Source organism: Sapajus apella, unplaced genomic scaffold (assembly GCF_009761245.1).
Source record: "Sapajus apella isolate SASKATOON/1434 unplaced genomic scaffold, GSC_monkey_1.0 scaffold6, whole genome shotgun sequence".
In the NCBI taxonomy this organism is placed as follows: Eukaryota; Metazoa; Chordata; class Mammalia; order Primates; family Cebidae; genus Sapajus; species Sapajus apella.
Window position 1 is genome coordinate 61,334,613 of NW_022436946.1, and position 27,010 is coordinate 61,361,622.

Genomic DNA, 27,010 nt, shown 5'->3' on the forward strand with positions numbered 1-27,010 from the left:
AAATGATAATCTCTTTACTGGAACTTAGCACACCTGCCCAGAACAGGAACAACCTGAGAACACATCCCTTTAATTGTTTTCTATGGCAATACATAGTGAAATAATTAATTATATATCTGATGTAGAAATGAAAAAAGACAAATACAGAAGTCTGTTTAGGCTTTATCCAAGAAATCTTTCCCCTCTTAATCAGTTTGCTCCCTCTTACTGCTTTTTCTTTTCAGACTTGGCTTATATAACCTGGAATGTGCTTTTTAATATTTTGGTTTTCCATGAAAATTCTTACAGCCCAACAGTACCCTGCACAAGGCTGGGGAATCAATGAATGGTTTTTGAGTAAATTTATTTAGTCTGGAATGAGGTCTTCTGTAGTTAAATTTCAATCGAAGACTTCTAATTGAGAGTTGTTTCCTCCTCCTTAATAACAAGATTAGAAGGTGTTTTCTTTCTTTCTGGCAGAATAAAATCTGCATGTCCTGGTGAAAGCTTAGGAAAGGTATAATTGATGTATTTTTGAAATGCCATCCTGGTTTCCTGTAATTCCTCCTCCAGGAAATCTTTCCAATTTGTCATGATTCCCAGCTGTTTTGCTATGGACAGCAGCTCCCCCTGGGTGTTAGCCAGTTTATCCATCACATTGTCAAGAGTGGCCTGATGTGTTTTCTCTGCTTCTTGAAGCACTTCCTGTACCTCTTCTTGTCTCTGCCTCTGAGCTATGCCATAGAAGACATTCATTTCATGTTCTTTTTCCCTCATCAGTCGGGCCACACTGGTCTTCTCATCCTTAATAGCTGTGATACCAGTATTCACAATTTCCTCCACGACTTTGCTACAAAAGATAATATGGATTTATAAGTTAGATGGATTAGCCACTAAAACCAAAGTAATTTCATCTTTAAACACAGATGAATGAGTAATTGTTGAGACAAGCCACCAGCCTGAGACAGGCTGATACAGATGAGCCTTTAGACTGCATCAGCTGTTTAGTTGTTAACAAAACACGTTTTCAGAGCAGGGAGGCTTCCTATGTACTTCCCTGCGGTGTGCTAGGGTGAGGCCACTAGTCTAACATCCAATGGCAACTTTAGGAACCCAAGGTCACCTTTGTCAGGAAAATATAAATGCACTGTGCTTAAAAATTAGGAGATAGGGTCAGAGTTCCAAACTCTGTAGAGAAAGTATTTCTTTTCTTTTTTTTTTTTTTTTTGAGATGGAGTCTCACCCTGTTGCCCAGGCTGGAGTACAATGGCACGATCTCAGGTCACTGCAACCTCTACCTCCCAGGTTCAAATTATTCTCCTGCCTCAGCTTCCCGAGTAGCTGGATTACAGGCGCCCGCCACCATGCCCAGCTAATTTTTGTATTTTTAATAGAGACGGGGTTTCACCAAGTTGGCCAGTCTGGTCTCGAACTCCTGACCTCGTGATCCACCCGCCTCAGCCTCCCAAAATGCTGGGATTACAAGCATGAGCCACCGTGCCTGGCCAAGAATGTCTTTATATTAATCCAGCTGCTGACCTTTAGCCAGAGATGAAAAAACTTTATACTCACAGGATAGATTTAGCTTTAATCTTGATTTTATCTGAGCAATACTCTATAACAGTCACCTAAACTTTTTGGGCTCAGGAGCTCTTTACATTCTCAAAATTATTGAGGAAGACCAAGAGCTTTTGTTTATATGAGTTATATCTATTGACATTAACAGTTATAGAAATGAAAAGGGAGACATTTTAAAAATATTATGTAAAATAAGAAATCTATTACTCAATATAAATATCTCTTATGAAAAATATTTTCCAAAACAATGAACTATTTCATGAGAAAAATGGTATCATTTAGCTTATTTTTTGAGACAGTGTCTTGCTCTGTCACCCAGGCTGGAGTGCAGTGGCCTGATCTTGGCTCACTGCAACCTCCACCTCCCAGGTTCAAGTGATTCTTACGCTTCAGCCTCCAGAGAAGCTAGGATTACAGGTGTGCACTACTATACCTGGCTAATTTTTGTATTTTTTTAGTAGAGATGGGATTTCACCATGTTGGCCAGGCTGGTCTTGAACTCCTGACCTCAAGTGATCTGCCTGCTTCTGCTTCCCAACATGCTGGCATTACAGGTATGAGCCACTGTGCCCAGCCTAATTAAAAAATTTTTTTTTGTAAAACACTTTAATATATGGCTTAATGGTAAAAAGCTGAATTTTCATACTGTTTCAATTTATTGTGATATCACACATTGCAAAACCCCTGGATAACACCATTATATACTCATAGGAGACGAAGAGTAAAAAAGGCAAATAACATGTTAGTGTTAGTAGGAAAATAGTTTAAATCTCATGGACTGCCTCCTTAAAGAGCCTCAGGGACCTTGAAGGGTCTATGGAGCACACTTTGAGAAGCACTGCTGAATGATTAATAGACCTCTGGCTATAATGTAGGGAATTATATATAATTTATAGCAGCCAACCATGTTGACCTCTTACCATGTCAAAGCAGGTTAATGAGCATTCTATGCATACATTATTCAGTGACTTCTCAAAAACAATTCTGTAGTGTGGTTCCAATACTATGCCCTTTTTATGAAGAAGCCACTGGGCTCAGGGAGTTTAAGTCATTTGCCTAAGTTTGCTTAATAAGTAAGAGAGGCAAAATCTATATCACAACTCAGGCAGTCTGAGTCCAGGTCACACCCTCAACGCACTGCACCCCACCCTATTCCTGGCTTCAATTCCACAACCTTAGAGGACTCATCCGAATGAAATTCACAGACACTCTGACCTCAAACTAAAGAATCAAAAATTCAAGCACTAAGGCAGTCTGGGAAGAGTTGGGGCTGGGTGCCATGTCTTATGCTTGTAACCCCAGGACTTTGGAAGGCTGAGGTAGGAGGATCACTTGAGTCCAGCCTGACCAACATGGCAAAACCCTCCCTCTACTAAAAATACAAAAATTATCTAGGCACTGTAGCACGTGCCTTTGACATGGTAAAAGCTTTTAGTCACTGTAATACATTTCCAGTGGATTTCTGCAGTTAATACAGTTTGAGACTGGGTGTGGTGGCTCACGCCTATAATCCCAGCACTTTGGGAGGTCAAGGTGGGTGGATCGCGAGGTCAGGAGTTCAAGACCAGCCTGGCCAAGATGGTGTAACCTTGTCTTTACTAAAAATACAAAAATTAGCCGGGCACTTGTTATCCCAGCTACTTGGGAGGCTGAGGCAGAGAACTGCTTGAACCTGGAAGGTAGAGGTTGCAGTTAGCTGAGATTGCGCCATTGTATTCCAGCCTGGGAAACAGAATGAGACTCCGCCTCAAAAAAAAAAAAAAAAAGTTTGAGCAAGCCTCTAAAGATTTGAGGTTTTAAGATCTCAATTGTACGGTTGTTAATAAAAATCCTCCCCCTCTGCCTCCCAGTCTAAAACAGCCTTTCCAAGATTTACCACTGGCCCTAAGTCCTAAATTCTACCCCCAAGATGAAATTCTCTCATCTTCTCAGAGTCTTTCAACTGGACTTCAAAACCTGACAGACTTCCCTAGTCTTGAAATAAATCACATCTTTTTTTAGCCACTATACTATTTCTCTTCTGTTTCCTACCAACTAAGCTATTTTCAATATTATTAACAGGGGTAATGATTATTGAGTACTTATCGTGTTGCAGGAACTGTGCTAAATATTTTACATGCATAAAATCTCATTTAATTTTCAAAACACATTGAAGCTGATACTTTATTTATTTAGAGATGAATCTGGCTCTGTCTTCCAGGCTGGAATGCAGTGGCACCATCTTGGCTCACCGCAACCTCCGCCTCCCAGGTTCAAGTGATCCTCCTACCTCAGTCTCGCAAGTATCTGGGATTACAAGCATGCACCACCACACATGGCTAATTTTTGTATTTTTAGTAGGGAGAGGGTTTCACTATGTTGGCCAGGCTTGAACTCCTAACCTTAAATGATCCACCCACCTTGGTCTCCCAAAGTGCTGGGATTACAGGTGTGAGCCACTATGCCTGGCGTATTTTTACTTAGAACCTGTGATTGTTCCCTTGTAACAGGTGAGAAAACTGAGGCTTAGAAAAGAATAAGTTATTTTTCAATGTCACACAACTGGGAAAGCCGGGGAGTTCCTGCTTCTATCTCATGAGTGGGCACTAAAAATTTTTTGTCAGGAGGGTGGCACAATGAAAATAACATTTTAGACTTGTTATTCAAGTCTAAGATTCAGTGGTTGAACTGAATCTTAGTGGGGTGAACTAGAGAGACCAATTAGTATCATTTCATAATATTCTTGAGGTGCAATGATGAGGGTCCGAACTAATGACAAAAGAGGGGGTTGGGAAAAGGGAGAGAAAGGGCTAAGCCTAGGAAATATTAAAAAGTCATAGGTGCCAGAATCTGTGACTGCTAGGACGTAGGGGATGTGGCAAAAAGAGGAATCAAAACCACCTTGCTGATATTCAACCTAGGTCACAGGAGAATGGAGGTTCCATTAATAGACTGAAGCTGTGTATAGAGTGGGGAGTGTGCATCGATACACATTCTTAGGATTTAGTCTGATGTTTTATAACATCCTCAGGCTGTTGATGAGATTGTCACGGTGACGAAGCTGCGTTCCCTGTGTCCTCTGACACAAGCAGGCATGAGCCTCCTGCCAGGTGGGGCTGACTTTCCTCTCACACAAACGGGAGGTTTCATTTACAGGCTAACTGGAAGGCTCTACCAGAATGGAGCTCAGGTAAAACTGATCCATTAATGCATATCTTAGTTACTCCAGCTCCCACCCTCAACGACAGTCTCTTTCAGACACCCTAATATCAAAATCTATTATTGCTAACAATCTGGTACTTAAAAAAAAAAAACTTTTCTTTTCTTTTTTTCCTTTTTTTGGTTCGAAACAGGGTCCCACTCTGTCGCCTAGGCTGGAGTGCAGTGGCACAATCTTGATTCTCTGCAAACTCTGCCTCCTGGGCTCAAGCAATTCTCCCACCTTAGCTTCCTGAGTAGTTGGGACTATAGGCACGTGTTAACATGCTCAGCTAATTTTTGTATTTTTTGTAGAGACAGGGTTTTGCCATGTTGGCCAGGCTGGACTAAAGTGATCCTCCCACCTCAGCCTCCCAAAATGCTGGGATTACAAGCATAAGCCACAGCGCCCAGCCCCAACTTTTCTCAGCCTGCCTCAGTGCTTGAATTTTTGATTCTTTAGTTTGAGGCCAGAGTATCTCTGAATTTCATTCTGATGAGTCTTCTAAAGTTGTGGAATTGAGGCTAGGAGTAGGATGGGGCGCAGTGTGTTGAGGGTGTGACCTGGAATGCCCATTTATTTTCATATCTCCCCTGCCTAGCGTGGTGCCCATTGTGGATACAACAGGTAAAAAAAAAAAAAAAAAAAAAAAAGGATGAATGAATAAGTGGGTAATACAGATGAAGTTCTCTCTAATACATGTTGTACTGAATAACACTAAATTTTAAAGCAGCTAAATTGGAACATTACAAAAGCTTAAAAGAATTCATGAGGCCAGGCACGGTAGTTCACACCTGTAATCCCAGCACTTTGGGAGGCAGAAGCAAGTGGATCACTTGAGATCAGGAGTTCGAGACCAGCCTGGCCAACATGGCAAAGCCCCATCTCTACTAAAAACAAAACAGATTACTTGGGCATGGTGGCAAGTGCCTGTAATTCCAGTACTCAGGAGGCTGAGGCAGGAAAATTGCTTGAAAATCGAGGCAAAGGTTGCAGTGAGCCGAGTTCACACCACTTCACTCCAGCCTAGGCAACAAAGCAAGACTCTCTCAAAAAACAAAACAAAATAAAAAAAAAAAAAACCAGAATTCATGCTTAAAAAGGATTCTTAACATAAGCAAAATGTTTGCCATAGGAAAATAGCCAATTCTTGGGATATGTATAAAACGTTTTTCAATGTTCATAAATGAGTATTGATATTTTTTTCCCAAAGAGGGCATAGAAAGCTTACCAAATGAGAAAGAACTGTGAAAGAACTAGGAATTAGTACTTTTTGGTTTTTCTTTCTTTCCTTTCTTTAAATTAAATCTTGGACATAATCTCTCTCCTCAAACATCTGAAGGATCACGGTGTACAGAGGAGGGGCAGGGCCAGAAGCCAAGGAAAAAGGCAAGGCCCAGAGTTTCTGGATCCACATTAGGAAGAACATGACAAGTAGAGGTGTTCAGTGTTTGGACCAACTATCTCAACCAGCAACATCAGGGAGGCTCACCAATGACTGGCTGGCATCTAGCAGAAGGAATGGCAAGTCCAGCTCCATAACCCCCAACGCCCATTCCAATGCGAAGTGAATGTCTACGCTTTCTGTAAGCAGTGAGGCTCTTCTGCCATCTCTATGAGGCCGTACATTTGTAATTTTGAAATACACACCATGTTTCAGGGTGGCACTAGCCAGAAATGTAACTATTTTCAAAATAGTTGTAGTATGTGTCCAAATTTACAGGATTCAGTCTGATATTTTATAAATCAGACTCTTGGAGAATGAAAACAAGTTACTAAATAAAAACATAATCTGATATCCAATAACTCAATCTTAGCTGATAGGAAAAAAAAAACCCATGGAAAATCCATACTAGCAATTGATCCTTTTGCCTGTTTAGTCCATAACAAGCTATTAATCTACTTTTCTTTCTTTCTCTTTCTTTCCTTCTTTCTTTTCTTTCTTTCTTTCTTTTCTTTCTTTCTTTCTTTTCTCTCTTTCCCCTCTCTCTCTCTCTCTTTCTCTCTCTCTCTCTTTCTTTCTTTCAGACAAAGTCTCACTCTGTCACCAGGCTGGAGTGCAGTGGCATGATCTCGGCTCACAGCAAGCTCTGCCTCCCAGGTTCAAGTGATTCTCCTGCCTCAGCCTCCCAAGTTGCTGGGATTGCAGGCACCTACCACCACTCCCAGCTAATTTTTATATTTTTAGTAGAGACAGGGTTTCATTGTGTTAACCAGGATGGTCTCAATCTCTTGATCTTGTGATCTACCCGCCTTGGCCTCCCAAAATGCTGAGATTACAAATATGAGCCACCACACCCGGCCTAATCTACTTTTCATTAGAACTGCAGTATTGGTAGCACTATTTCAGTCAGGTACAACCATTGTGTTTACCAGTAACCTATATTCTGATTTTTTGCCTGGGACACAGGGAACCCCTGGATCTCTGGTCTGGCAGGAGGCTGCAGGCATTTCAGAAGTTAGGCAGGTCAGGGACATCTCCAGATGCCAGCATTCAGCAGTGCATTTGTATCCCCAGGTTATTAACACTCTTGAACCTCCCCTTGGCTCTGCCTCATTATACATCACACTTTCTCCTTCCATGTCTTTGCTCATTCTGTTCTCATTCTTTTGCCTCTCTCACAAGTGGGACCTCCTACCTTTTCTCTTTAAAACCCAACCCAAGACTAACTTCCTCCAAAAAACCTGCTTCAGTACGTACCCCACCCACACTGCTTAACCTTTCCAGGACTTTGAACTCTTCCAGCACTTACGTGCTATCTGTACCAGTCCATCCAGACTTGCTTGTTGGGGCAGCCATGTTCTAGTGATTTCACAATGTTGAGGAAGGGCCCTTATTTTGTACCACATCCACAGAAGGTACTTGATAAGCTCTAGTGAAGTGAACAAACCCTCTAGAAAACTCACATATCTTCTCTACCTGTAGAGTAGGCAGCTTAATGGAGGGTCACAAGCTTTGGTGTCATAAAGGCCAGGGTTCAAATCAGGCCCTGTCACCTCCTTCCTCTGTGACCGTTGATAGTTTGCTTAGTTTCCCTTTAAGGCCTTAACCCTCCAGGGTCTTAGCCTGAAGATATGTAGGATGATAGAGTGTCCTAGGAAAAGCTATGCAGATACAAGGAGAAGTATACAAAAGGCCTTGCATGTGCTGGGTATTGAATAAGGACAGCTGTCACTAAGAATTACAGCCATGACCACAAAAATTCCTAAGTGGTCACTTCATTCATGCCTTGCCTTGGGCTAGAAAACAATTAGAACCTTTACGAACAGAGATTTTTTTTTTTTTTTTTAACTTTAAGAGTCCACTGTCTCTTGGGCAATCTGTTTAGAATCTAATCACCTCAATCCACAAAAAAAGTTTTCTATGTAGTTAACAAATTTCTCATAATATTTAAGTGTTATGAATCCTTAAGTCTTCATGAAAGTTTACAGTAAAACAAAAGATCTGCATAGAATTCTCAACACTGGTCTCTCTCCATGTATTAGTTTCTGCAAATTCTCTAAAGAACAGAGGAATCTGGAAGTGTCTAGATATACGATCTGGTGTGTGAAGAGTGGGTTCAACTAATTGGAACAAATTTAAATCATTTATTCAATAAATATTTCAAGAATGCCTACCATGTGCCAGACTTTCTTCCAGGCACTTGGGAAACATAAATAGGCAAAATGGGCATTCCAGCTGGATATATTTGAACACTACACATGGCATTTCATTAATCCTAGTCTACGGATTCAATAAAAGGCAGACATTGAAAACCTTCCATCAAATCTCACAGAGGAAAGGGCTAGATGGGACGCAAAAACAATCTAGCAAGAGAGAGAGGTGGGGCAGAGCTCCGGCAGATGGCTGGCAGGAGAGAAAGGAAAAGAAGGTCCACCTTCCAGTGCACTGGGGCACAACTCATTCCCTAAACCCCTCCTGGTATCCCCTCTCTGATCTTCCTCTTCTACCTCCACAATGACCTGTAGTCTATGCAGGAAAAGAGGTACCAGTTAAACTGTCACAGAGGCAGCTCTCATTCTCATTTATTTGTACTTCCTCTAGGATCTTACCTGTGACCCTATTCTGAAGAGTTCTAATGAAAAAGATTTGACCCATTAATTATATAGAAATGGCTTCATTTGTTAACTCAAGCAGCAAAGCAAAAGGGACCAGTCACAGACTAGAAGGCCAAATAGGGAGGTCTCAGTCTCATCTCTGCTGCTACAAATCAGTGACCTTGGGTAGGTAAATGACCTGGTAAAAAATCTGGAAATTATGGTTTTTCTCTTGCACCTGACAATCCCTGGGCTCCTAACTATTGTCCTGTTCCAGTAAAGAATCATTACATACATAGAAATAGGTATCTTGGTTCTTTTAAAATATATCTACGTATGACCTGATTTGTGTAAAAATGATCTGTGTTTATGCACATACATATGGCTGTAAAAACATCAAAAGGGCATGGAAAGATACAGATCCTATTGTTTAAAATAACTGTCTCTGGGAGGCAGGGAGGGTATAGGGGAAGCAGTGGATTAGGACTTGCAATTTTTGCTCTATATGTTTCCTTAATGTCAACTTCTTTTGCAACATATATTACTTGCATAATAAGAAAAAGACCAAAAAGTAACAATAACAGAATAGTGTATGATCTAGGCTAGAGAATGTGAAAATTGATTTTAATGACCTGTTTATGGGAAACTGTTTCTTGATTCCTCTCCTTGGCTTCTTAAAACTGGTGACACAGAATGAAAAATACCCTACTTAGAGAGTAGCTATCTTTCAAGGGGGAGAAAAGAAGATATGATTGAGGAAGAACACAAGAGAGCTTCAGAAATGTTGGCAATTTTCAATCCCTTAAGCTAGGTGGTAGCTTTTTGAGTATTTATGTTATTGTTATTATTATTAATTATTATTTTTTGAGATGGAGTCTTGCTCTTGTCACCTAGGCTGGAGTACAGTGGCATGATCTTGGCTCATTGCAACCTCCGCCTCCTGGGTTCAAGCTATTCTCCTGCCTCAGTCTCCTGAGTAGCTGGGATTACAGGTGCCCGCCACACTTGGCTAATTTTTGTAGTTTTGGTAGAGACAAGGTTTTGCCATGTTGGCTAGGCTGGTTTCGAACTCCTGACCTCAGGTGATCCACCCACCTCAGCCTAAGCCACACACATACTCTACAATATAAATTGTTCCCTCTATTTGGTATTTTCCATAATAAAAATGTAAAAACACAAAAACTGGGCAATATCCACCTATGTATCATAAACTTATCTGTTTCTCCAGATTGATTTTGATAAAGGAAGATACTAATTTGCAAATGGGTTCTCTGGAATACCTTTTCTGGGCCTGGATTGCTTCCTGGGCGATGAGTCTTTCTTCAGCCCTGGCTTTCTCCACAGCTTCAACTTTCTCTCTGTGGCATTCCATCATAATCCTTTGGATTCTGTGGACCATGCGCTGTTCCGCAGCCAAATGCTCTCTCTCCATTTCGTCATCCATGTTTTGATACATCTCTATCTTAGTTTTGGCTGTTATTTCCTGAAACAATAGCAAACTAGGTTTAGCTATTACAGGTTTGATGTTTAAAACAGCACATTAAGAGGCTATTTAAACCACAGTTTTATCTACCTGCTGGCAAGTGTACCTGTTAACACTGAGGATTTAAAACAAGAGTGTGTATGATATGGAAAACTTTTGTTTATATGATGTTAGGTAAAACAAAAAATGTATAAACGATGTAGCACAAATATCTATATAGATAATATTGAAAGGGAATATGGAAAAAAGAAAATAGTTGGGTTAGAGGGGTAGGGTTAAAGGTCTTTTTTTCCTTGATTGTCCAAATATTCTAGTATCATATTATCATTAGACATAATTACATAATGTAATTCTGCTTTAGTAAGCCAGACCTGGAAAATGGCAGAAATAATTATCATGCCTCCAGAGTGTCTCTGGTTAGGAGGAACCTGAGGTTCAGGTGGAAAACAAGTGCACGATGTTACAGTCACAGGAATCTGCCCACCTGTCCCCACACTGCTTCAGCACTCCAGCTTATTAGTGTTGAGGCGCTCTTTCTCCCTCACAGAAAGGACAGGACTAAGTGCTCCAATGCTCCAGGAAGGAGGCCCTGAGTAGGGCCTTCAATCAAACAAAGAGAGGAAGCACTACTCAAACCAAGACCTGTGGAAAACAGACTCACAAACTGTGCTCAAGGAAAGCCCTGTCACCATTTTGGAAACGCCTGCTAACTCCACAGTGTGCCTGGCACTCTGCGGCCCAGATGCTACAAACACGAGAAGGTGGGGATCTTGGTCCTCAGGGGATTCACTGTCTAGTGGAGGAGGCCCACGACCTAATTGTGTAATACATGTTACAGAAATATAACAATTTGTAGAAATATAACATTATAAAGAGGAGGAGCAATTCATTCTGTCCAGGTGTTTAAAAAACTTTTCATTTAAAGGTAATTTTTTTTTTTTTTTTGAGGAAGGTTCTCGCTCTGTTGCCCAGGCTGGGGTGCAATGGCATGATCACAGCTCACTTCAGCCTCGACCTCCCAGGCTCAGGTGATCCTCCCACCTCAGCCACCCATGTAGCTGAGACTATAGACACTTGTCACCTATGCCTGGCTTTTGTATTTTTTTGTAGAAATAGGGTTTCCCCATGTTGCCCAGACTTGTCTTGAATTTCTAGGCTCAAGTGATCTCCCCACCTTGACTTCCCAAAGTGCTGGAATTACAGTCATAAGCCACCATGCCGGGCCCAAAGGTAAATGTCTATCTCTATTTGGGAAGACATCAAAAGAACATAGAGAAATTATGATGTTATTTCACATAGCACATCAACGAAAGAACTAGGGATAGAAGACAGGATTGCTGACTGCCAGTTTCTCACTTCATTCCTGGCTGTGATGCTGTACTCTTTCAAGAGATTCATCAATTATACAGTCTAGTAAGATACAGTACAGTGGGTTTCGTTTCTTTTTCAATAGCTGCAGAATCCCCCCCCCCTTTTTTTTTAATGTAATCTTACCCAGAATGGAAAGGAATAAAACCAGTAAGAGTTCTCCTGGCTAAAGATTGCTCAATTCCCTTCAGCACCATTTCTATGGGAGCCCCTGAGAGAGCCAGCTCCATTTACAATGTCCAGAGAGAATCTTCAGCTGAAGCTGAGAGAAAGTCAAGAGAACTCTAAATTACAAGGGAAACTGAAATTGGTTTAGCTTCTTAGAAGATGATTTCAACAATTAAAATATCTGTGAAGACAGACCTTTCTCTTTTTTTCAAGAGCTTTCAACTTCTCACTTTGGCTACTTCAAGGGTAAAAAGTTAAAAAATGAAACACAACAGAAAGCAACTTTAAGAACCTCTCCAGAGTGGTCTCAGTTCATGTATTTAGAAAATACTTTAAGGAAAATATTAGCCATTTAGAAATGCTAGCTGGGTTTCCTATACTGCAGAAGGCTTTGTCTTTTAAATCCCTAAAATTTTTTGATAAAAGAATATTTTGAATGGAAATGTTTCTAAATGCCTTTAATACCATAGAAAGAACATTATGAAACAATCTAATACTTTCTTGATGATCCGCGCTTGGTAGACAAAGATGAATGATTGTACTGGGCCAAAAACTTCATGTGGCATTTAATAACTGTTCAAGTTCATAGAGCCACTCATATCTGTCAGAAATGACCCCAGATTGCTTTTTTAAAATTTAATCTTTGCTTTTTATAGGTACCAAATCAAATTTTTCTTTTCTTCAAAGAACACGAAAATTACTTGCCATCAGGCTGAGGACACTGCTGTAGCTGCTGTCAGTGAGCCCCTTTTTGTTACTTTTACTTTCCAGTATTGAATCTAGTTCCAATTTGAAAAATCAAGCAACTCCTGCTGTGTGCAGTGGCTCACGCCTATAATCCCAGCACTTTGGGAGGTCGAAGAGGGCAAATTCTTTGAGGCCAGGAGTTCGAGACCAGCCTGGCTGCCAGGCCAACATGGTAAAACCCCATCTCTACAAAAAATTCAAAATTAGCTGTGTGTGGTGGTGCACACTTGTAATTCCAATTGTGCACCACCACACCCGGCTACTTGGGAGGCTGAGGCAGGAGAATCACTTGAACTCAGGATGTGGAGGTTGCAATGAGCTAAGATCATAACACTGCACTACAGCCAGGGCTACAGAGACTCCACTTCAAAAGAAAAGAAAAATAAAGCATCTAAGTCTGTTGGGCTGAGGTTGTCAAGCACAATGACAACTGAGTGGGGTGAAGAGGTTTTGCTATGTGTAATAAGCCTGAGCTATGCTCTTGTAGTCAGAGTACTTTAACTTTTTAGAGGATATTTTAACTTACTTCTGGGTTTTCAAGTATATTATCAGTAATTGAGGCTGCTGGGTGGTTGAGCTTAAGACAGGTGAAGTACTACCATAATATATTCCTATTTGAATCAATCATTTTTTTTTCAGAACGAAATGTATTTAGAACTCTGCAAATATAAGAAGGAAAAAAAGCCAATGTCAATAAGGTGGTGTAAGACTGTTGTATGCTTGAGCTTTTTTGGTGCTAAGTGATTTTTTTTTTAATTTTCAATTTTTGAGGATGCATATTTTGATATAGGCAAACCATGTGTAATAATCACACGAAGGTAAATAGAATATCCCTCACCTCAAGCATTTATCCTTTGTGTTACAAACAATCCAATTATACTCTTTCAGTCATTTTTAAATGTACAATAAATTACTGAATCATAGAATTTAAAAATGACATTCTGCCCTTCACTTTGGCTGGGTTCTGAAGTAGGTATTCAGATAATTAGAAACTATTTGATTTCTAATTACTAACTAGGAATTCAGATAATTAAACTCAGTCCCTCTTTTATGTAGTAATAAAATCAAAATCAGTCTACTCCCTCACATAGCATGTGGAATACATATTTAAAGCTCCAAAAATAATTAAATAACTTGCTGTTTGTCAGTGTTTTTATTCAATGTAAGGTCTCTCAATTAAATTGGTTTTTACTGAAATCCATCTCGAGTGAGTCAGCCTGTATTTTGAGATATTATAAAAAACAGCTTCATGGCCTCCATCATGTTAACTGTACAGATGTTTGACAGGCATTTTACACAATGTCTCCCTCAGATGTTTCTCTGAGGTTTCATGACTAGGAATATCTAAGCCTCTCAAGTGCCTGATTTGTCGGTACAAATCAGACAGGATAAGTCACATTTCTCTCTTTGCATTAGCTGCCAGAAAGCCGAATCAGTGATAATTGCACAGGACATCATGGCATATATACATTTTTAAGTTTTAAATTTATTTGTGACTTTATTATATTTTCTACTCTAGCTTTTACTTTTTCCTTAGGTTTCATCTTGATATTATTGTCTTTCAATAATATAAACACCTTTTCAAGAGAAGAGACTACCTATCCATCAGATAGGATCTAGAAATCTTATTTAATGGCATGAATTTGAGACATACCAAACTCTTAACATCATGTAAGAGAAATACATGGTGGTCTCGACACATCAGAATTTAATATTTGGTTCTAGAGAAACTTGGTTTTCTGCTATATATTGGTAATCTCAAACTTTAAGATGTGTGAGAATCACTTGGGCTGGTGATGGAGTCTGTAGGTCAGAGTGAGGCCCAGGAATCTGTGTCAGGCTCCCAAGTGAATAGATTCTGATGCAGGTGGTTCACAGACAGGCCCTGAGAAGTAATACTGATGTCTATGTCTTGGTATCTTATAGACATAACATGTTGAAATAACCCTACATACTACTCTTAGAAGTCATTCCTTCATAAATTAAAAAAATATCTGAAATGGTGGTATAAATGTAAATACCCAACCCCTGGACAAATATTTCAGAAAGGTCCCTCTCCCTTTAACTATTTACCTTTAAATTTTCTTAGGACTTCTACTGAAGCACTAGGTACATCAACTCCCCTCAAAGGCTATGTGGGGTACATCATTCAAAGAAAGACTAGCATGTGAACCTTGAAACAGGTATCACATCTTATGTCTTTACAACCTAATGCCGGGAAGGACATTCAAAATGTGTATCAATCAGCACAGTAGGGCCCACCTATCTGAATGGACTTTGGCTGCAGCATTATAGCAGGGAACTAGAGCCCCTTGCCAAGCCATGAGTTATCCTTTTAAGTTGCTGGATTGGGAGAGGTCCAGGATACTGTGGGGGAAGCAACTAGGGTGACCATGGTGATAGAGCGCTCAAGCGGGTGACTATTTATCAACTGACAGAGAAGTATTTTAATACCTTAATTGCCAGTATGGCAGTATAGCCATACTTGTACATACCAGCTGAAGAGCAGGCTGCCTAAGACATGCTACAAATGCTGTTCACATTTTGAACTCAAACAAGGAATGGGCGGTGGGCCATCACAGCCAATATCCCTCAGGCACCATGCCAACCCTGGCTGAGGTAGGCCACTGGAGTGAAGCAGGGAGCATCTTGCCAGCCTTAAGGATCCCTGGGGAGCAGTTCCCCTTCCTGTTAGCAAGTCCTCTCTGGTAGACAGTTCATTTTATCTTACCTGGTACAGATCTAACATATGGTAGGTACTCATTGCTGCTATAATGAATAAATTGGCCCACAGTCCCTGAACTGCTTATCAGTGTTAAGTTAGGCCAAACTGAAGCCGGACCTCTGTCACTTTCCTCCAGCCTCTGCCCATGTATTGTCCTACCTGTACCTTAACCTATCCTGTCCTTCCCTTGGCCAAAATGTGAAAATAGTTCTGTATCTTTTTCCTTTGAGCAGATTTTGTAATCGAGGTATTTAGCTAACAATGAATCCTAGGGTCTCCACCTGCAAGTTTGTAAGTTACCTAGAGTCATGTACTTGAACAGGCTACAGGTTAGTATCCTTCATCTTGTGACATCTTGAGATGAGATTCTCTCTTAAATTCTTGAGAGAGCTAAGATGTCCCTGGCAGTGTAGTAAATGCAAAATTTAGAAAAAAGGATGTAATCAGAGAGCCCAGGAGAAGGAGAACAGCCTACTTCACTTGTTCAACAACTATTTGAGCACCTACTAAGTCAGGGAATTGTGCTGGGTACCAGGGCTAGTCCAGTGATGAGACAGACACCCCTGCTGAAAGCTGCAGTCATGCGGGGGAGTCAGACATTCAACAACTAACCGCACAGTCATTTATTTAATTACAACAGTGAAGACTGCTATGAAAAAGATCAGGGTGTCATGGACAGTATGTAGGTGGCAAGGCAAGGCTGGTCAGGCAAAGCTTCCCTTGGGAAGTAAGCTAGGGGTTCTTCTTCACTGATTCATCAGTGCTCCAGAGAGCTCAGCATCTCTTGTGAGAACCTCCCAGGGTTCCCAGCTAATGGCCATGAAACACCAATCTAGATTTTACTTATTATTATTTTCTCATTCCCTTGCCAATTTTTTTTCTTTTTACTAATGTAAGTACTTTTAAAAGACAAAAATAAGCCACTATAAAAACCTGTAAATCTTTTTGATGTTCCTCTTTCAAAATCTGAATTTCAATTTTGTGTCTTTCATTTGCTTCTTCAAGTGCTTTCTCCACTGCTTGTTTTTGAAGTTCATTAGCCTTTGAAAGAAAGAGTCCAATTATCTATTAATATATCAGAATAAGCACAAAGCAACATGTCTTACTGGGATGTTGGTAAATCAGGTTTTTAAGTTGATTGAAAATTAGCAACCACCATGGAATCCCCAATTTCTTGCTCCATTCCCATCTCAGATGTCTCACAGCAAACTGTCTGCCTTAGTCAGAGATGCTCTAACGCATCCCAATCCATGGCTAGCTTTGCTGTTTCTAGAATCACTAAAGGCAAGTCAGTTTTACTGTATGTAGACCGCTGGGTTGCCTTTTCTCTTTGGCACTTTATTTCTTGCTTGATTGGCTCTCAAAGTAACATTATGTGCATTGTGGAAAATCTGGAAAACACAGTAAAGTGAAAAGATGCACAAAGCTAGAAGGAGCTGAGTAAAGAGGCAGAGTACCATCCAGGTCCCCCGCATCAGGTCTTCAGAAAGAACTTTATTTGAAGAGAGTACACAGAACACTAGATCAACTTACATTCAAATTGTAGACTACTCACAAAAGCATCACCTTGTATTAGGGTGTATAATTGATGGTTCACAATCAGTTTGAATTTTACCACTAATAAAAATAGATGACCACAAAGATTTTGAGATAAATCAAAATCTGGGGTATGCAAAAGTACAGTATTATGTATGTTCAAAATATTTTCATAGTAAGCTTTTGCTGGCATTAATACTGGACAATACTATTTGCTATAATGTCTATTTTATAAAGAAACTGAGAAACATTGTTCTAAGCACTGTGGCTTGTTCTGCTTTCAAGGAGCTGTAATTCTCCTTAGGAATTATTGATGTGATTCTATGATTGGAAGAAGTGGGGCTGCAGGATTGAAGCTTTGCTTCAGTTTGATGCCTTGGATACCACTGTTGAGCCCTGATATTCAGACTGCCCTTAACAGTACTCAGCAGTTGTATGGACAAGTTGTCAAGGATTTGAGAGAGGGGAGGAAAGGGGAGTAGGCCACAATGAAGTATTTGAAAAAACAGGGGTATTACATGCTCCACAAATGGATAGTCTATATATTAAATGTTAGGCCATAAGAAACAACTATTGACAAGAAGTCTTCTTAGTTCTTTTTTCTTTTAGTTTTGGTTTCATTCAAATGAGAATAAAGGGAGCAGGAGTCCTTCATACAGAGTGCAGTTGAGAAGGAAGGAAGCGCCTGATGATGCCGGCTTCTTACTAAACACCTACTGTGTGCCAGGCACATTATTTCATTGAACCCTCCCAACTATCCCATAAAAAGAGTACTATTATTACTCTTATACAATGAAGCAACCAAGACTACAGAGGTTGTAGAACTTGCCCACGGTTCCACGGCTAGCCAGGATTCAGTCAGGTCTGACACTAATACACTATATGACCGTTTCAGACAAATCCAGAATGTGAAAGAAGTGTAAAGATGGACTTTAGGTTCATGTCTAACTCATTTTACCTGAGCCCATACTTCAGCTTCTGCTTTTGCAATGCATTCTCTGAGAATATCTTCTTGAAACTGTTCTTCTTTTTCCAGAATATTTGCCCCAATATCTGTGTTTGAAGAGAAATGGTCACAAACCTCCACTGACTGCTTCCTGGCTTTCCTTTCCACTATTATCTAGCCATTTATGAGGGCTGTTTAGGAGATACATCCTTATAGGAGATGCCGGTATAAATATTTCAAAGATACCCATTGAAAGGGTAAGTTTTTATCTAACTGATTAGGAGGGAATTCGCAGCACTGTCAGGCCTGAATAGAGTTGGTCATTCATCTCATCACACCGAGTCCACACAGCAGATAACTAAGGAGGTGAAATAAATGCCCTGTGGAAAGGAACACATTTTGTACAACCAAACTAGAATGATGAGTGAAAACTCAAGAGGTCTTAGCACATTATACAGGTCTCTCTCCCTGCTCCTATCTGGGTGCTAGGGCTAGCATCAGAAGAGGGGAAGTGAAATGTCTTCAACATTACATACCTTTCTTTAGTGTGTGGTTCTTTTTGAGTTTAACTGCTTCAGTATGGAGTGAGCTAAGGGGTAGAAGCTTATTATTTTTCTGCCAATGATCTAATTTGATTTCCAAATAATATTCCCATAGTAATATCCTCTCTACTCAGACAAGGTAATGAAAGTCTAGAGAGGTTAGAGGACCACACAGTATCAGCCAGAGGCAGAGCTGGACCTGGAGCCAAGATCTGAGCTCTCTGAGCTGGGCACAGGGTCTTTCCATCTTCTCCTGCCAGAATGGGTTGTCTGAGGTGGCTCATTAACTGTTACAGGAATGACAAACCCTCTGGATGCTGAAATCACACACAGTGATATCTTTCTCCGACCCAAACTCTTACAGTCCTTATTCTTTATTCCACTCATTTCTCACATGCTAAATGTGTTGAATTATTAACTTTTCATGTGATTAGGTCTTGATGCTCCATATCCTAAAATTATGAAGCACATCTTGTACTGTCGTGTATCTCTGATGGGGTCTAGTTTGGCAATAAGCACAGAAAAGACATTTGTGGACATGTGTGTTTGCCCAATGTCTCTTCTCTCTCTGGATAACAGGATCCATTTCTGTCAAGAACCTCCCTCCCTAACCTCAGGTAGTTCTGGTGGGACTGCCAATCATAGCAACCTTCTTGGCAGTTTTTACCCTCTCCTCCAGGTCACAATAATTAACCAGGATTGGGCAAATGCTCAAGACTGTTAACTAGGCTCTTGCCAAGCATTTTATATAAGATATAAGGAGAACACAGGTCTTTTTCCACTAGGATTTCTTTTCCTTTTTTCTTTTTGAGAGGGAGTCTTGTTTTGTCATCCAGGCTGCAGTGCAGTGTTGCCATCTCGGCTCACTGCAACCTCCGCCTCCTAGGTTCAAGTAATTCTCCTGACTTAGCCTCCCGAGTAGCTGGGATTACAGGCATGGGATTAACTATGCCTGGCTAATTTTTCTATTTTTAGTAGAAATGGGCTTTCACCATGTAGGGCAGGCTGGTCTTAAACTCTTGACCTCAAGTGATCAGCCCACCTCGGCCTCCCAAAGGGCTTGAATTGTATATAGCATGAGCCACTATGCCTGGCCTTCCTCTAGGATTTCTAAGCTGAAGGTAATAGATTTTTTTAAATTGCATTTTAGGTTTGGGGGTACATGTGAAGAACATGTAAGACTGTTGCATAGTGTGTTTGCCCACTACCACGCACATGGCAGTGTGATTTGCTGCCTTCCTCCCCATTACCTATAACTGGCATTTTTCCCCATGTTATCTCTCTTCATCTCCCCACCCCTCACTGTCTCTGGTAATAGATTTTTTGAGCTCTCTGGATCCATATTCCTCCTTTCCCAGCTGCTGGAGTAAGTCTAGCTGCAGCAGTAAACCATTAAGCCAACTTACTAAAGGAGTTAGACAGATTGAAAGCTTTGATGCCAGATCCCCCTTGGGTTTCTCACTTAAAAGGGTCAAGAAATTCCATTTTATGTAGTCTATTCTAAGTTATGTTTCTGTCAGTAGCAATTAAAAGTATATGTTTGGTGGCATAGAGTCTTTGCTACTACTTCATCAGTGAATCTTAAAAACACAAGGCAGCAAATATTATGGTAGAGACGGACACATACCACAAAAGCCCAATATCATGTAGAAATAATCAGAAAAGATTTTCTAGGGTGAAATGTGACTAAGCATCGACCATCAACGTGTTGAACTTCATAAAAATGTGATACAAGTGTAGGTTACCACTATCCTCTTTAATGTTTAAATCCCATTACTTTATATTAGTTGTTCTCAACACTGATTGTACAACAGGATCCCTGCAAAGCTTTTTTTAAAAAATGTACATACTGTAAAAGGAACAAACTATTAATAAGCAACTTGGATGAATCTCAAGGGCATTATGCTGAGTGAAAAAAGCCAATTTCAATGGGTTATATAATGTATGATTCTGTTTAGATAGCATTCTCACAGTGATAACATTATGGTGATGGAGGACAGATTAGTGGTTGCCAGGGGTTGAAGTCTGGGGAAAAGAGAGTGACAATTAAGGGGTAACATGGGGGAGTTCCTTTGAGGTGACGGAACAGCTCCATGTTGTGATTGTGATGGTTGTTACATTAATATATACATGTGATACAATTAATAAAACTCTATGCCAAGGGGGGAAAAAGTATACATAAGGTCTGTACCTGAATTAATAGTATGTTTCAATGCCAATGTCCTGGCTTTGACAAAGTACCAGGATTATGTCAGATATCAATGGAAGCTAGATGAAGGGTACAAGGGAACTCTGAACTATTTTACAACTTGTGAGACTTAAACTATCTCAAAATAAAAAAGGTTATTTAAATGTGAAGGAAAAAATACACACGCTTAGTCCTGACTGTAGAGGTCCTAATTTAGTGGCTCCGTGTTAGATTAGTATTAAATCCAGTGGGTCAAAGTAATTTTCAGATTCAATGCTATCCCCATCAAGCTACCAATGACCTTCTTCACAGAACTGGAAAAAACCACCTTAAACTTCATATGGAACCAAAAGAGAGTCCGCATAGCCAAGTCAATTCTAAGCAAAAAGAACAAAGCGGGAGGCATCACACTACCGGACTTCAAACTATACTACAAGGCTACAGTAATCAAAACAGCATGGTACCAGTACCAAAACAGAGATATAGACCAATGGAACAGAACAGAGGTCTCGGAGGCAACACAACATGTCTACAACGGTCTGATCTTTGACAAACCAGACAAAAACAAGCAATGGGGAAAGGATTCCCTGTTTAATAAATGGTGTTGGGAAAACTGGCTAGCCATGTGCAGAAGGCAGAAACTGGACCCCTTCCTGATGCCTTACACTAAAATTAACTCCAGATGGATTAAAGACTTAAACATAAGACCTAACACCATAAAAACCCAGAAGAAAATCTAGGCAAAACCATTCAGGACATAGGCGTAGGCAAGGACTTCATGACCAAAACACCAAAAGCATTGGCAACAAAAGCCAAAATAGACAAATGGGACCTAATCAAGCTCCACAGCTTCTGCACGGCAAAAGAAACAGTCATTAGAGTGAATCGGCAACCAACAGAATGGGAAAAAATTTTTGCAGTTTACCCATCTGACAAAGGGCTGATATCCAGAATTTACAAAGAACTAAAACAGATTTACAGGAAAAAAACAAACAAGCCCATTCAAAAGTGGGCAAAGGATATGAACAGATACTTTACAAAAGAAGACATACATGAGGCCAACAAACATATGAAAAAATGCTCATCATCATTGGTCATCAGAGAAATGCAAATCAAAACTACATTGAGATACCATCTCACGCCAGTTAGAATGGCGATCATTAAAAAATCTGGAGACAACAGATGCTGGAGAGGATGTGGAGAAATAGGAACACTTTTACACTGTTGGTGGGAGTATAAATTAGTTCAACCATTGTGGAAGACAGTGTGGCGATTCCTCAAGGACCTAGAAATAGAAATTCCACTTGACCCAGCAATCCCATTACTGGGTATATATCCAAAGGATTATAAATCGTTCTACTATAAGGACACGTGCACACGAATGTTCATTGCAGCACTGTTTACAATAGCAAAGACTTGGAACCAACCCAAATGCCCATCAATGATAGACTGGACAGGGAAAATGTGGCACATATACACCATGGAATATTATGCAGCCATCAAAAACAATGAGTTTGTGTCCTTTGTAGGGACATGGATGAACCTGGAAACCATCATTCTCAACAAACTGACACAAGAACAAAAAATCAAACACTGCATGTTCTCACTCATAGGAGGGTGTTGAAAAATGAGAACACACGGACACAGGGAGGGTAGCATCATACATTGAGGTCTGTGGGGGAGAACTAGGGGAGGGACAATGGGGGTTGGGGAGGGATAACATGGGGAGAAATGCCAGATATAGGTGATGGGGAGGAAGGCAGCAAACCACATTGCCATGGAATACTATGCATATACCTATGCAGCAATGCTGCAGGTTCTTCACATGTACCCCAAAACTTAAAATGCAATAAAATAAATTAAAAAAAAAACCCAGTGGGTCTGTGTTTGGATATCTGTACTAATATATTTTCAAAGTTCTATATAGTACACTGCTAAGATTGAGAACTACTGTCCTATGAAATACTCAGTAGCTCTTCTATGGACATTTTAACATGCTTTTGAACTTACTTATAAAGAACAGAGAATTTAGACTGTTTAAAAAACTTAAAACAGTTCAATGACAAATAAAGGCCATTGAATGGAAAAGATTAATTTCTAATGATAGATTTAACTTATCCATTTAAGGTTTGGGTTAGCTATTCCATAAGGCATAAGGAATCAATCATTAAGGGGTATCTAAGAATGGAGAAACACTGTCTTGTGTATGAAAAGTCAAGTCACTTTAGAGATTATAATGAATCATTCAAACTAAGCATTTACTAAATGCCAAAAAAAAAATTTTGGTATTTATGTTTTTAGAATATGATTCCAATTTGATCTCCCCCCTACGTTTTAGTTTTTTTTCCCAAACACCTCTGTTCTTCAACTTTTCATATTTTCAAATATCAGGAGTGAAATAAAATCACCCTTGTTTACCATTTTAAAGGAAGAGAGCGGCCAGGCGCGGTGGCTCACGCCTATAATCCCAGCACTTTGGGAGGCCAAGGCGGGTGGATCACGAGGTCAAGAGATCGAGACCATCCTGGTCAACAAGGTGAAACCCCGTCTCTACTAAAAGTACAAAAATTAGCTGGGCATGATGGTGCGTGCCTGTAGTCCCAGCTACTGGGGAGGCTGAGGCAGGAGAATTGCTTGAACCCAGGAGGCGGAGGTTGCGGTGAGCCAAGATCGTGCCATTGCACTCCAGTCTGGGCAACAACAGCGAAACTCCGTCTCAAAAAAAAAAAAAAAAAGGAAGAGAGGATCAGATAAGTATTTTGAGAGTTCTTAGGAAAATACTTACAAGGTTCAAGCTCAGATTGAGAACTCTTATGGGGATAAAAGAGAGACAGAAAGCTATAGCACAATTTGATTTGCTTATGTATTATATATGCATATGTATGCACAGTAAATGTTCTCATGTTATCTATATGTAACTACTTTCATGCCACCAGCTACTACTTAAAGGTTATAGTTTTTTTTACCCATTTATTGGGATTTTTTTTTTTGAGGCAGAGTCTCCCTCTGTCATCCAGGCTGGAGTGCAATGGCATGATCTCAGCTCACTGCAACCTCCAACTCCTGGGTTCAAGTGATTCTCTTACCTCAGCCTCCCAAATAGCTGGGATTACAGGCATGTGCCACCATACCTGCCCAATTTTTTTTAATAGAGACAGGGTTTCACCATGTTGGCCAAGCTAGTCTTGAACTCTTGGGCTCAAGCAATCCGCCCACCTCGGCTACCCAAAGTGCTGGGATTACAGGCACGAGCCACCGTGTCCATCCAATTAGGGTATTATTTAGAGATAATATTTCCTCTCCTATACATACTGAAGGTGCCCAAGTATGGCCAAGGGCAAAATGAACTCACATTTACTATTATGTGCCAGGATTTATAATAGATACAAATACTTCATTAAAGTATCCTAATAACCTGTAAGATAGGTATTAATATCTTTATTTGCATATAAGGAGATAAACTGAGATGCTAAATTTCCTGCCCAATACACACAACTGTAAGTGGAGAAGCTGTATTCCAACCAATATTATTTTTAAACATCCCTGTAGGGACAAGAACGATGAAGAGAAAAAAGCTGATAAAAGTCTATGTAACAGAAAGAATGAAGGCTATGAAGTGTTAGAACAAAGGAAAACAATAAAGTCACTTACCTAGTATGTCTTTGTGAGTGTAAAAGCGTGTCTTAAGTGGCTTGTATTCATGGATCCGTGTGAAGGTTTTTCCAAAAGGGGCTGGTGGAATTATTTTGTTACAAATAGCACAGCAAACAAAGTTTGTGTAATCTGAATTTCTGATCATAGTTAAATATCCTATGTCTTCTCCTATTTACAGTTAAAATAATCTTAGAATCAGAAAAAGACGTTTCAAGAAAAGCTGAAAGTTTAAGAAAGCTGGAAGAGGTTCAGGGTTTTAGGATAGTGCTAGAGGCTGGTAAGGATTAAATGATTCACATGATTAGGCAGTGGTTATGTGCCTAACATTAAAGAATGGTACTAAAAGCCCCTGCCATAGGAGGTATGGGCACCAGATTTGGGAAGATTTAAGCAGTTGCTCCTTCTCAGACTCTAGCATTAAATTGTTAACTTACTTAGCAACTGTTGCTAGGTAAGACAAGCTTTGCTCATAAAAGTAACTTCAAACAATGACAAAAGGGAACATGATACAGCCATTCATTTTCCAGATACTTTCTATATTAGTTTTCTGTTGCTCCTGTCTTACTATGTTTTCTGTTGCTTATAATAGAATACTTGAAACTGGATATCTTATAAAGGAAATTATTTCTTACAGTTTGTGGAGGCTGAGAAGTCCAAGGTGGAGGAGCTGCATCAGGTAAGAATCTTCTTGATGGTGGGAACTCGCTAGGGTGGTACAGGGTAAGACATGGCCAGGGGCTGAGCTCACATGCTAGCTCAGGCCTCTCTTCCTCTTCTCATAAAGGCACCAGTTCTCTTCCCATGAGAATCCATTAATCCCTTAACCTGTGAATAAATTCACTCACCTCTTAAAGCCCCCACTTCTCAATATTATCGCTTTGGGGATTAAAGTTCAACTGAGTTTTGCAGGGGACAAATATTCAAATCATAGCACCATTGTTACAAACTAACACAAACTTCATGGCTTAAATGTAACACAAATTTATCCTCTTGCATTTCTGGAGATCAGAAGTCTAAAATGAGAGTTAGGGACTAAAATCAAGTTGTTAGAAGGGCTTGTTCCTTCTGGAGGTTTCAGAGGAGAATCTGATTCTTTGCCTTTTCCAGCAGGCCATTCATATTCCTTGGACTCATGGCCTCTCATCATACAGTCTTTTCTCCCCATGCTTCCACGGTGACACTGTCTCTTCCTCCGATCTTCTGCCCTGCTTTAAGGACCCTGGTAATTATACCAGGCCCATCTAGTTAATCGAGGATAACCTCCCCGTCTCAAAATCCTAAACTTACCCATATCTGTAAAGTCTCTTTTGCCATATAAAGTAACATATTTACAGGTTCTAGAGATTAGGATCTGGACATTTTTGCAGGAAAGGAGAGTAACAGTCAGCCTACTACACTTTCTTTTAAATGGGTTTTTAAAGAATTAATTTTGTTTAAGGCCAAAAACAGAGGTAGATTAATTTCTTTTAGGTTTTTAATAAACGTGATGTTTTGATGCCATGGTAGTAAAACTGGGATATATCATCGTATCTGGAAGAAGAAATTACTTTCACTAAGTCAGCATTCTAAATTATAAAACCCGGTTTTAAAAAATCACAGTTAACTAATTTGTTCCCGTAATTTTAGAAAAAAGCCATAGAAATTCTGCCTATCACAAAAATCTGTGCAACTGATTACACCAAGTCATTTTTAAAAATTGCCTGACAATGTCATATGCTGCATCTATTCGGGAAGACTATTTTATAATAGGTGAATGCCATCAGTGAAATTAATTTCAACAATATGACTCCCATAGGGCCCTGAGCTAAGTGTACCACAAGTTACACTATAATTTGTAGTGACACATACGGCATGATAACTGACTGATGACTTTAAGTAATTATCAAATTGTGCCAGGTGTGACTTCGAGAAAAGGGTTAACTGGGACTTGGAGAGGAGTTAAAAACAGAGATGAATTTGTAGTGAGAATGGGGACTACTGTGTACACACAGTTTGTCATCTGGATTGAGAACTGAGGCTATTTGTGCCAATGACTTTCCTATGTGTTACTAGAAATTCTTGCCCAGATGGGAGGGTAACTAATTGGCCTTAATTTGCCTGGGACTATCCCTGTTTTAAAACTGAAAGTCCTGAACTGTCTTAGTGTCTGGCAAATTGGAAGAGTTGGACCCCCTATGGAAAGATAGGGCTATAAAACCAATAAATAATTTCAGTGTTTGCCTTAGGAAATCCTTGAAAACCAATTTATCAAATGGATAGCTTGCTGATCTAGGCAAACAGCTCTTTCATCGAAACATGAGATTATTCCCCTAGGCAAAGTTAAAAGTTCACTTAACATTTATCAAACAGTTTACTAATCAAGACTTGCTTCAAGATCTCATCTGTTATGTCAGGTACCTTGCCCATTCTCAACCAGATTTCTGCGTTGAAAGATCCTTCTTTAATCACTTGAACTCAGACCTCAAAACACTTTAATATCTTCCCCTGACCATTCCCTTCTTAAATACAGCTAACTTTGTAAAAGTGGTATTTCCCCTTAGTGCAGATTTAATAAGCTTAGTTTTGTTTGATCATCCGGTTGTTCTGATGGTCTTTTGGGGGAGCTGGCAGTTAACAATCCTTTATATAATTCTGTTTTAAAGTACAGGAGTGTTTTTCTATTTAAGATCTAAACTTACTTTTAAGGGCTAATGTGGCTGCTTTATTATTATGTGGACATTTATACACAGGAGGTGGTACAGTATGGTGAAAAGATCCCTAGACTTTAGAGCTAGAAGATATAGGTTCCAGTCCTTTCTGAGAATCACCATGATCTTTGGTAGATCTCTTAGCCATTCTCAGGCTACTGTCTTAACCATAAATTGACAGGATTGGATCAGG

The 27,010-nt window shown here is 39.9% G+C and overlaps 1 protein-coding gene across 1 annotated transcript; it reads right to left on the reverse strand.

The window, feature by feature from the left end:
* On the reverse strand, nucleotides 1-26,915 carry CUNH6orf163 (chromosome unknown C6orf163 homolog). The gene is made up of 5 exons (XM_032275306.1): nucleotides 24,128-26,915; nucleotides 17,759-17,853; nucleotides 16,198-16,305; nucleotides 10,054-10,256; nucleotides 1-829 (listed from the first exon to the last, which is right to left on the reverse strand). Exons 1-5 carry the CDS (start codon nucleotides 24,273-24,275, stop codon nucleotides 394-396), a joined length of 990 nt encoding a protein of 329 aa, XP_032131197.1. The 5' UTR covers nucleotides 24,276-26,915; the 3' UTR covers nucleotides 1-393.
* Nucleotides 26,916-27,010: the final 95 nt, after the last annotated feature.

Bases quoted from the DNA above. Each gene is read 5' to 3' on its own strand.
- CUNH6orf163 (XM_032275306.1), bottom strand. From the start codon at position 24,275: ATGATCAGAAATTCAGATTACACAAACTTTGTTTGCTGTGCTATTTGT. The intron at 17,854-24,127 runs GTAAGTGACTTT...CTTCAAACACAG, and splicing joins CACTCACAAAGACATACTAG to ATATTGGGGCAAATATTCTG. The intron at 10,257-16,197 runs GTTTTTATAGTG...CTATTGTTTCAG, and splicing joins AACATCAAAAAGATTTACAG to GAAATAACAGCCAAAACTAA.